The following is a 12,558-nucleotide window of genomic DNA, read 5'->3' as shown; positions in this document are numbered from 1 at the left end:
TGAAACAAGCCTCCCAGTATTCATGCCCTTTTTTATAGTCCCCTCCCTGTCTTCTGGGCTGGCCCTGTAAATCACTTTTAACCAGTAGAATGCAGTGGGGAAGTGACACTTTGTAACTTCTAAAGCTAAGTTATAAAATGCCTTGTAGCTTCTACCTGGGACTCTTCTAGTGCATTCTCTAGGGGATACCAGCTGCCATGTAAAAACTCCATCTACCCCAAGATTGCTATGCTGAGAGGAACCCCAAACTACCCATATGGACAGGCCACTTGAGAGAGAGAGAGAGAGAGATGCCTGGCCAGACCCCAGTTGTTCCTGCCTCTCAGCTGAAACACCAAACATGTAAGTGAAGAAGCCATCTTGGACATCCAGCCCAGTTCGAGCTTTGGATGACTTTGTCTCAAGCCACCATCTAACTGCAGTAAACTACTCAGCTGAGTGCATTAACCCATAGAACTGTGAGAGGTAATCATTTGTTTTTAGCCACCAAATTTTAGTTTGGTAGCTTAAACTATAACATTTCTAGAGATAAATGAAATATATTGTAGATAGATACATATATATGCATAGATATGTAGACAGACATAAGATAAACACATAGGTTAAAAACACACAATTGCTAAAATTTAAATATAAGGTATATGTCTTTCTGCCTTTATAAAAATTACAGCAAGTGTTATGACTTTCATTCAGTTCATTCATTCATTTACAATATGACCTGCTAAAGGGATTGAAAATCACATTATTAAACCTGTTAGTTATATCCATAAATCAAATATTTATGGGCCCAAGCCCGTGAGAAAAGTGACATCTTTGGGAACTTGATCTCTATTAAGAAGTTGCAGTGTTACTATCTTAGACCATCTTAAAATGAGATATACCTGTACTGAATCTTATTATACTTTGGAGAGAAGAATGAGGATGCTGCAAGATTTGCAGCTATGTTCTAGCTCTAGGCAGACCCTCCCACACCCTGCCCTTTTAACTCCACTACAGACTTTCTTAAAAGAAAAACCCACGTACTCTTTGTGACACCACTTTCATCCCCCTGTTTTAGTTCAGTGTGATAATCTCTGGTGGTCAATTTCTATCTTCTTTTGCCTTCCTCATGTAAAGAAGAGTCTCAAATTACTTGACCCTGTGCTTCAATTGCCTGCCCCTAATTTAGTTTTCCTTCTTATTCTCACCAGTATGAAGCAAGTCCAGATTGACACACTGTTACGATGACTAAATGCTACACTACCGGTTTATTGCTCAGTTTGAGTAGTGCTAGGGTAGAAATTATTTTGTGCTATTACATAGCATTATTAGCATTTTCCGAAGTGTGAATTTTTGGTGAAACAAGGCTTTAATTAGTCAGAAGTATTATATAAATATGTTGGGCCAGGGAATTTTTTTGGTCAGGGTGGTGTATTACTGGGAAAGCATCCCACTTAAAAAAATTCTGGGAATAAATTTGTGTTGTAAATCTTCTTTTAAATTTTTAATTTTTGTTTTTCTGATTATACATGTAAAACACATTGGCTGCAGGAAATTTGGAAGTAACAGAAAAGTACTTTTTTAAAAGGAGAAATACATAACAAAATTATGTATTTTAAGCTGTGCACCCACATATGCAAATGCCAATTGAATTATTTTCGTAAGTTTCACAGGCACCTGTAGCTTGGTATGGCCAAACTGAGTAGCCCCCACTGCAGTGCTAGAACTAATGTCCACACAGTCACCCAAGACACAAACTTGGCATGTATCCTAGATTCCTCTCCTCATCCCCCATGTCAAATTAACCATCAAAGCTTTCTTCTTAATCTACTCTTTAATTAGCAAATATTTACTAAGTGCGTCCCTTCATGGAGCAGTAATGCTAAACTACTCATCTTTTTGCTTCCTATCCTGTTTTTTCCAAGTGCAGCTACCATGTTGCTCCTGGAATGATGTTTCTAAACTATACATTTGATCTTACAATGGATTCCCAGAGCTTTCAGAGTGAAGTTCACATTCTTTATTTTGGTCACTATAACCTTCATGATAGGACATTTGCCAACCACATCTCATTCCATTCCCCATCCCTGGTATCTTAAACCCCCAAACAACTTGCCGTTCCTCAAGTATATCATGTTCTCATTCGGCTCCCTTTCATCGTTGTGAAATGCCCTCCAGTTTCTCCTTTATTTTAATAATAATAATGATGTCTATTTGTCTTATTTTCACTCAATAAATCCTCCTTGAATAAATCCAGGAGGGCTTCCTGACCTCAGACTGAGTTGTATGCCTCTCTTCTAGTTTCACATACCCTACAATACATATCTCAGTCATAACAAATATCATATTTATCATACACTGTATATTGCTTTACTTGTCTGTCCCCAAAAAGTATAATAGGTACTTGAGAAATGTTTCTTATATAGGTAAATGGTATTTCTTTGGAGATCGCTTCTTTTTATGGTTTGGATGGAGATTTATTTGCATACCAAATAAGAGGAGCATTACCTTTTCACTTTGTTAATATGAATGAAAGTTCTAGGAGCAGATATTCTAGGTGTTAAGTAAGGATTTATTTAAGCTATAAATAAATAGAGAAAGCTAGGATAGGAAGGACAACTTGTCATCAGTGAGAAGAATGGAAATAAGAAATTACTTTGGGTTAATTAATGAAGAAATGGTCATTAGTGGGTTTATTTGTTTATTTTTTTATCAGTGGTTTTAGGTATCACCAGAAGCATGGTGAGGGGAAGGAAATACTCTAAACATTCAGAAAAATTACAGTGTAAATAATTTAGTCATGTAATTCAGTCATCTTGATAGTATTTAAATAAATGCCCACATTGTACCTGAAAGTTTATAATGGAACAATAATAATGTTTTGAAAGTAAGAACCAAGTTTAATATTTCTTCAGTATTCCCTCTATTGCTCATTATATAAGGTGCTTAAATAAATTATTTCTAGGGGGCTTCCCTGGTGGCACAGTGGTTGAGAGTCCGCCTGCCGATGCAGGGGGACACGGGTTCGTGCCCCGGTCCAGGAAGATCCCACATGCCGCGGAGCGGCTGGGCCCGTGAGCCATGGCCGCTGAGCCTGCGCGTCCAGAGCCTGTTGCTCCGCAACGGGAGAGGCCACAACAGTGAGAGGCCCGCGTACTACAAAAATAATAATAATAATAATAATTAAATAAATAAATAATTTCTACTCTCATTGAGGTTACATCTAAGAATATTAAATAACTAAAATGTGTAAAGAGAACTACAAATCTTTGAACATTATTTTAAAATATTTTAGCCTCATAATTACACATCTGGGAATACAGTGCAAATAAATGATACTAATATACATGATAAAATGTGAATATTAATAATAATACCTCAGGATGTTTATGAGAATTAACATATGCAGAGCACTTTCCACTGCTTAATAAATGTTAACTGTTATTAATATTTCTTTTTTCATATTTTTGAAGTTAAAAATAAACCATCTGCAAATTTAAAAATATACAAAACTAGTAATGAATTTAAAAAATCAGTCATGCATTGGTAATCACATAGGATAGATTCTCTCCATTATACTTCCCTGAAAATTACAAAGTTACAGTGACTACTAGTCAGGAGTAAAAGATCTAATTCAAGAATAAACTCTGCCTACTGAGGAATTTGCTAGGTTAGTTTGAGTCAGAAGGGGATTTAAACTATTGGCAGGATAAAATGGAAGAAGATACTTTATAAAGGTTGACTAACTCTTATTATTCACATTCAGATTAAGAGTTCAGTTGGTATTGTGTTTACTCTTTATTTTCTATGATGTACTTTGACTATCTCAAGCATTTTTATTCATGCAAAATATATTTCTCATTCAGACAAGGGAAATGAATGTCAGTTTTTCATATGTATTTGGCTCAAAGATCTATACGACAATACACATTTCTGACCACCTAATATTCTAGTAGTCATTTATTGTCTGTTTCTGTATTAATTTCTATCTTTATCGATGGTAAATTCCATGAGGACAATACTATGTTTTTTTCATCCTTATGTTCCAAGCATGGTATTTGGCACAGGGTGATAAACAAGTATTTGTTCAACAACAAATGAATGGATGAAGGCAACCTTATTACAACTGTGTATTTTATTATTTGGTTCACATAAAATTTAGAATGTGTACTTAGATTTACAGTGTTAAAAAACAGCATTTTAATGCTGAATTCACAACTATTGTCTATTTCTAACCATTTTCTTTATTTCCCACTGAATGATCTGGATCTATTTGGTTTGTCCTAATGCCTAAGTTATTCCCAGGTTTTAAGTTTGGAAACGGCGAGGATTAACTAGAATACTCTAGTAGGTTCTTATTATTTTATTCCAAGCTAATTTTCACCCAGTAAATCATAATATCACATATTCGGAGTTGTCCACAATATGACTTATTTTTTAAAATTCTGTTTATGCACAAAATGAATTTTTATTTTAAGGTTTTTCTACCTGTTCCTGTCTTTTTTATTCTCTTACTGGCTAAATTATAAGATATCCTAAAGCAAACACTCAAGAGTTCCCTTAAAAGAACAAATTCCCTAGAAAGCAGGAGTGGAAAATAGCTATTGCCTGCTTTTCTCATTTTGTGCTGATTTTTAAAATTCTAGAATATGAACAAGTGTTATTATGTTCATGTTTCATGTAGATATATTCTTAAAATTTATAGTTTAAATTTAGAATATTACAAAACAAATAGCACATATTTTCTATTGTATTAGATGATATTTCTTATTGTTTTTAATGCATGCATTCAAAGCCCTATTTTACAAATGCAGAATGTGAAAGCCAATGTCAACTTCTCAGGTTATTATCTTTGTTTTGTGTTTGTTAACATAGTTGTTATAGTACTAATATAAATTTTAATTTTTAAAATGTTTTCTATTTTAAAATATAAGTACAGCATAACCTTCAGTTAAATACATCTGTTATAGTTCATCAAAAATAACATCCTCTGAATGTATTCTCTTGATTAACCAAACATCCCCTCTCTTTGTCTTTTTGAGTAACAGCATGCTTCTGTGGCTCTTTAATTAAATGACCTTACCTTACATTTGTCTCGACTGGCTTCTGTTTACAGAAATTGTAAACCAATTGAATGCTCTGAGCAGCTTAGATGAAGATCAAGATGACTGCATAAAGCAAGCAAATATGCCTTCAGCTAAATCAGCCAGTTCCTCTGAAGGTCTAAGAGCTTTCTTCCTTTCTTTCTGCTTCTGATTGCTTGAATTTACTGTGACCTGCTACCTCTTGACTTCTGTCTGTACTTAGCTCTCAGTTTTGTCTTTGTGCTTTTCCTTTAATAAATTTTCTTTGGTAATTTGTAGTGCACCAACAGGCAACAACATAACAGAACTTATCATCTTTAGCAAAGCCTGTATCAGGATCCTTGATAGGCAGTGATTTTAAAACATCTTATAATAACTGGTCGTATAACATGACAGAATTTCTTTAGTTAGCTTATATATTGTAACAACATTGTTTTAGAAATATTTGCTTATATTAAATCAATTTGAATTATTCATATTTAGAAGTGAAGGATGTTTTTTTCTCAAAATCTATGTTAGTACTTTTTTATTGGATCAAATTAGATTGAGCTAAAAGTTTCTCTAGTTCATTATCTGATATTTTCCAATTCATGTGTTTGTTTTCTTTTATTTGAATATGTTGGTATGCTACAAAATACTTGAATGGCATTCTGTCATTGGTAAAATGCTATATCTTATTATTTGCAGGTATTATTAGTATGAATTTTTACAATTTGAGATATTTCATGAATGAGTGATAATTATGCTTAACTGTAACCACAGTGAACTGACACGTATGTTTGTTTTCAGAGCTTATCAACAAACTTAACTTTTTGGATGAAGCAGAAAAGGACTTGGCCACTGTGAATTTAAATCCATTTGGTGATCCTGATGTAGCAGAATTAAATCCATTTGGAGATCCTGACTCAGAAGGTAGCAAGTTTTTTTCTTTACTTTTAAAGTCTTTGTGTATTGTTAAGTTCTCTTGAACTGTAAAGGCAGGAAGAGATTTTGTTTTTAAAGACTTGTACATTTTGTTTATAATGACAATATTATTTGTTCAATACCAATTGCAGTTGATCAGCAATTCTGGGTAGCTTCCATTGAATTGTTTTTAAAGAAAAAGAGAAGCCTTACGTAGACATTTACTTGGGGCTTATATTTTAATTCTTTGTTAGTTTGGTCAAATAGTAAAGCTCTAATGTTAGAGATAACAGTATTTTATCTAGCTGGCATGCAGTAAAGTCTCATTAGTTTGGCCTACCAAGTAAGGTCAGGTTGTGGGACATACCCATATTAAGGTGGTGGAGGTAGCCTTTTCTCTATATACAGCTTCTTGGCCCTCACACCTCAGTGTGATGAGCCCCTCCACTCCCAACTGCCTGTCTCTGGCTGAGAATTACTCTTAGTAACGAAAGTAAATTGTGCACGTGAATGTCACAGAACAGAAAGAAGATTGAGGACCACTCCTGTCATATATACAACATGTAAGAAATAAAACCATGTATTTTTTTTGTGAGTCATTTTTCTTATCAAGTAGTTTCAAACTATTAAAGCTTAGAAAAGAGCTGTTGAAGAAGACCTCTGTTTAATTAAACTCTGTTTGCTCAAAGTAAATGCAAGAATGATTAACCCCTGTTTACATCTTTTAGACTGCTCTTATGAAATCTTCATGAGCTTTAAAGAATTTTGCTACTGCCTGTCATGGTGAAAAGTGAGGTTTCAACTTAAGGATTCACTCTATTTGTGCAATATCATTTCATAATCCACTTCTGAAAGTAATGGAAGGAGAAGAACTTCCATTACTTTCTCCCTTCTTACCAAATTCTAAATTATTAAGTTTACATTAATGAGATTTTATTTTGTTTGTGATCTACATTTTATTTTTTTTTAATTATTTTATTTATTTATTTTTGGCTGCATTGAGTCTTCGTTGCTGTGCGTGGGCTTTCTCTAGTTGCAGCGAGCAGGGGTTACTCTTTGTTGCAGTGCATGGGCTTCTCATTTCGGTGGCTTCTCTTGTTGCGGAGCATGGGCTATAGGCGCGCGGGCTCAGTAGTTGTGGTGCACAGGCTCAGTAGTTGTGGTGCGTGGGCTTAGTTGCTCTGCAGCATGTGGGATCTTCCTGGACCAGGGGTCGAACCCATGTCCCCTGCATTGGCAGGCAGATTCTTAACCACTGCTCCACCAGGGAAGCCCGGTGACTTATTTTATTTTAACATATTTTAAATCTTAACAGTTACAGTACATTTTAGAAGTAATCTGGTTCAGCTGCCTCTTTTCATAGATTAAGGAGCTGAGGCCCAGAGGAATTAAGTGATTTGAAGAAGAACTTTAGGTAAATGGAGGTGGAGTTGGAGCTAAGGTTGCTAATCAAGTGTCTTCTTTTGACCACAAAGCTTCTCAATTGCATACTAAATACATCTGAGTACACTGAGTTAAAAAAAAATTACCAAAATATTTTGAGATATGAGTATTTGAGCTTTTCATTTCAAAATCAAATTAGTAATTTTTAAAAATATATGTGTATCTTTTCTGAGGTATAGAAAGGAGTAGCAGATAACATAAATATTGTATTTCTATTTTGGAGAGGTTAAGCAAGGTTAGGCAACCTGATTGAGAAACTTTAATCATGCCTATAGAGCTAAGAAAAAACTTGACAACCAGTATTCTCTTTAAATATATAGTTCTTGGAGACTTTAGAATAAGTATTTTCTATTAGAAGAACACTCATTTTTCTAGAAATAATTTATTAATTTTTATTGATTAAAAACATGCATCCTCAAGTAACAAAAGTAGTTAAGAAAGAAAAAAATGTGTTACAGTTGTTTAGATGGTTTTTGTTTTTGTTTGCTTTTACAATTTCAGTTCTCCTCTTAGTTAGATTCATGACATTCTGTGCTTCAGTGACCCGTTTAGAAAGTTACTAAATGTATTTGTTAGCTTTTATATGAAATAGTCTCATCTTAAACTCTCCTTTGTTGCTATTCTGTCATCTTCAAATCTTGCTCTATAGTTTGAATACTTTCTTGCTTTTGGTTTTGTAACTGATGAAATTGCTTGGATCAATTTTTGTAATCCTCTACCTGAAAGTAAAAATAAAAATCTTATTTCCATTGACAGGTTTTATCAATTTCTTAAGCATTTGAGACTTGGTATTTGTTAATAAAAAAATTGAATAGGTAAAAACTCTGTAGTCTCTTCTCCTACAGAGAAAAGATAATGCTTCATTTAGATTATTATAAAGATTATAGTGGTGTTTAAGTGTTATCCTGGTCTGACAAAAGATACAGTTACTGAGTCTCTTCTCTAGCATAGGCTGTATTTAAATTCATTTCAGTGTTGATTTATTATGATGTTATGAATTCTCTTTCATACTTTATAATTGCGTCACCATGGTGTACAGAATTTCAATTCAGAGTTATTTTGTTTTATTTATTTTTTCAATATAAAGACAACATAAGTTTTCTGGGCTAATGTCTAAAGTATAAGTAAAAGTAGTTTGATTCTAAAATATAAAAATCATAAATATATGTCACTCAAGAGATTTTTCTAATAATTGGATTAAACTGTTTGAAATGTCACTTATAAAACAGTTATTTTTCTTGAAGATTTTAAAACTGATTTTCTGCCTTCTTCTCCTAGAGTATTTTGTTAGAGTTGCTTGGCATAATTAAAATTACTTTTGAACTGTTCTGTGATTATTGGCTTTTTGAAACTTTTTTCCAATTTGGTTACATACTTATATTAGTAAAATACAAATTTTAAACAGTTTTATTATACATTCCAGTTTTTTTTTGTTGTTGTTGGTTTTTTTTTGGCCTCTCTACATGGCTTAGGGATCTTAGTTCCCTGACTAGGGATTGAACCCGGGCCCACAGCAGTGAAAGCACAGAGTCCTAACCGCTGGACCACCATGGAACTCTGCCTTGTTTTTGTTTCAAAATATTAATAAACATAAAAGTAAAAGAAAAAGGCTGGCACTAAGCACTCCATAAGTATTGTCGGAGGACATGACACTGTTGTAGTGCTTTTTGTGCTGTAAAGTCAGAGTTTTATTTTTAAGAGTTCCTTTGTTTTCAAATTGGAATTTGAAATTTCAATTAGAATTTAGTGGAACACATCTGTCTGCTTCTCAGTATGATTTTAATGTGGCTCTTTCAACTTCAGAATTCTTGTTATTCCTTTACGTTATTAAATAAGGTATTGATTGGGTATGAATTATGTTGAAAAGCCCATTAAAAGCTCTAAAGATTTAAGGACTTGTAGTGTACAGAAACCTGCTCTTTGAAGACTTTACAAAAGCAAATTCAGTGTAAATGGTGTATTTTTTATATATCCAGAATGAATTTTCAGATTCCTAAGTGGTCTCTGCTTGTGTAACTACCAAAGACTATTCCAAAATTTAATCCATTTTATGTTCTTTTAAAAACAGAAATTTAAATATCAGCTTGAGACGTCAAGCTAGTATAGTGAAATAAATTAAGCAATAATAGGATATTGTACCTCTAAGAAGGTTAAAATTTCCAAAATTGTTATACCATAATGCCAACATTAATAGAGATTCCAAGGGCATTAACAATTCAAAGATGCTATTTTGAAGAGCACTATTCCTGGAGAAGTAGACAAAGATCTTAGATATCACATCTTCTGGACTTAGCCCCTCTAAAACTTTTTTTTTTGACAATTTTATGTTTGGGTGTTTTTTTTAAACATCTTTATTGGAGTATAATTACTTTACAATGGTATGTTAGTTTCTGCTTTATAACAAAGTGGATCAGCTATACATATACATATATCCTCATATCTCCTCCCTCTTGCATCTCCCTCCCACCCTCCCTATCCCACCCCTCTAGGTGGTCACAAAGCACCGAGCTGATCTCCCTGTGCTATGCAGCTGCTTCCCACTAGCTATCTATTTTACATTTGGTAGTATGTATAAGTCCATGCCACTCTCTCACTTCATCCCAGCTTACCCTTCCCCCTCCCTGTGTCCTCAAGTCCATTCTCTGTGTCTGCATCTTTATTTCTGTCCTGTCCTAGGTTCTTCAGAACCTTATTTTATTTTTTGTTTTTAGATTCCATATATATGTGTTAGCATATAGTATTTGTTTTTCTCTTTCTGACTTACTTCACTCTGTATGACAGATTCTAGGTCCATCCACCTCACTACAAATAACTCAATTTCATAAAACGTGTTATTGATCTGCACTCTTTCAACCCCATAGAGTTTATTAATTCAAGATTGAGTATTTTTGAGAACACTAAATATATAAGAAAATATCAGATAGTATTAATTTGATTTAATTCATCTTTTGCTATTGTTTTATAGAACAAATCACTGAAACAGTTTCACCTAAAAAACCAGAAGAATCCTTTTATAATAACAGCTATAATCCCTTTAAAGAGGTACAGACTCCACAGTATTTGAACCCATTTGATGAGCCAGAAGCCTTTGTAACTATAAAGGATTCTCCTCCCCAGTCTACAAAAAGAAAAAATATAAGACCGGTGGACATGAGCAAGTATCTCTATGCTGATAGTTCTAAAGCTGAAGAAGAGGAGTTGGATGAGTAAGTACACTTCATTTTGCTCTCATCATATTTTAACTAAAGAGATCTTTCTGTAATATACCTTTAGATGGGTAAAAAGAGGTCTGTCCCTATGTTAATATATAGTTTACATGTTAGTATCTATCTCATCCCCCATCCAAATTTTTACAGTCTTGACCCTCACTCTCCCACCCTCTTCCATATGATTACGTGTGCACCCTAAACTAACAAATGAAGGAAACACGTTCCTGGAATCTCTGGTTAGAATTCCAGTTGTGTCTTCCCACAGCAACCATGTTATAAATGGTACTTAGGTGTTTTTAATCGATTACTGAAGGCATTACACTTCAGTTATGTTATGGGTCTATTGTGGGAACCAAATAATCGTTTATGATATTGATTTGATGAGAAGATTTATTCAAATGCCAAACAATGAGATCATGACATTTATAAATTAGGAATTATCTGCATTTGAGCATTTGAGTCATTATTCTTACCCAAATGAGAGGTTTATTGACCACAAGCTTAGTATATTAATAGTCAGTGTGATTAGGGTTTCTGTTTTACTCAAATCTAGATTGGGGATAGGAGGAAGGTATGTTCACATTGTATTCTGGAGTTGCACATTGCAACCCATGTAGCCGCAGACTGTGGCCCTAAGTATGTTTAAAAAGCAACAGTAAAACTTCCAGCCATGCTGGAGTAGCATAGACTAGATACAGCTTTTGTCTTACACAAGTAAAAAACCGAATAAAATGTATGAAACAACAGTTTTCAAACATTGGACACAAATAGCACAGGATCCCTGAGAGAAAAGAAACGAAGAATGTGAGCCCTACATTTGTCCAAGCTTTATTTATGGGAGAGAATTTCCAACCGCAATTCAGGGAGAGAGAACCCAAACACCCCAGAATCTCCCTGCATTGAGGAGGCAGACTTTGGACTTTGGAGGTAGTGAGTGGCTAGAACTTGTGGGCAGAGTCTCAGAGAGGAACAGCCTACTCATAAAGAGTTTCAGAGATCTGTAGAAAGTTTCTCTTGAGTCTTTAGCTGAGTACTGATCAGAGTACGCATATGAGGAAGTTATTGAGGACAAACAATTAGACAGAACAATCCCTGGAGTTCACCCAGGATTAACAATAGTTTGGGTTTCCACCAGCCAGAGAGGAAAGACTTCCTAACACATGGGACATCAAGTTGAGTCCTCAGAAGGGTATTGTGCCAGTAGTGGGGGAACAACCCGAGACTAAAGGCTGTTCTGGGCCTTCCCAGCAAAGATTAAAAGCAGAGCTCAAAAGAACCAAAATGGTTGCACGTAACTATCCCACACAAAGCCCCAAAATATTAAAAGGAATACCAAAAAATTAAGCATCCAAAACATAAAATTCACAATATCTGACAGCCAATCAGAAATTTATCAGGCATGTAAAGAAGCAGGAAGATCTGACTAATAATGAGGAGGAAACTCAGTCCTTAGATAGGAATGCAGAAATGGTACAGATGATGGAATTAATAGACAAGTGTGGTAATTTAACTATTATATAAATATACTCCAGATATTTAAGAAAGTCGAAGAAAGCATGAGCATGCAAGACAAAAAAAAAGTCCAAATTCAGTTTATAAAGATGAAATATACAGAATCTGATGAAAAATACACTGGATGGGATTAACGTTAGATACTGCAGAAGGAAGTATTAGTGACCCTAAAGACTTTGCAATAAAACTCCAGATTAAAACATAAAGCCGGGGGGGGGGGCTTCCCTGGTGATGCAGTGGTTGGGAATCTGCCTGCCAATGCAGGGGACACGGGTTTGAGCCCTGGTCTGGAAAGATCCCACGTGCCTCAGTGCAACTGAGCCCGTGTGCCACAGCTACTGAGCCTGCGCTCTAGAGCCCTCAAGCCACAACTACTGAGCCCACACGCCTAGAGCCATGCTCGCAACAGGAGAAGCCACCGCAATGAG

General features: G+C 34.7%; 1 protein-coding gene across 9 annotated transcripts in view; it reads left to right on the top strand.

The window, feature by feature from the left end:
• EHBP1 (EH domain binding protein 1) overlaps positions 1–12,558 on the top strand; it is a 559,191-nt gene that overhangs the window by 361,900 nt on the left and 184,733 nt on the right. For 8 of the 9 annotated variants that reach the window (XM_079941625.1, XM_079941630.1, XM_079941629.1 and 5 more), the window contains 2 exons: positions 5,853–5,975; positions 10,375–10,615. In XM_079941625.1, the coding sequence (XP_079797751.1) occupies positions 5,853–5,975; positions 10,375–10,615 (364 nt within the window). Of the gene's footprint in view, positions 1–5,095; positions 5,201–5,852; positions 5,976–10,374; positions 10,616–12,558 lie in introns of all 9 variants that reach the window. The other variant, XM_079941633.1, reaches the window with a different exon arrangement.

This window comes from Stenella coeruleoalba (genome assembly GCF_951394435.1).
Source record: "Stenella coeruleoalba genome assembly, chromosome: 13".
Classification (NCBI taxonomy): Eukaryota; Metazoa; Chordata; class Mammalia; order Artiodactyla; family Delphinidae; genus Stenella; species Stenella coeruleoalba.
The sequence above is the reverse complement of the archived record's forward strand: the minus strand, read 5'-3'. Positions and strand labels throughout refer to the sequence as shown.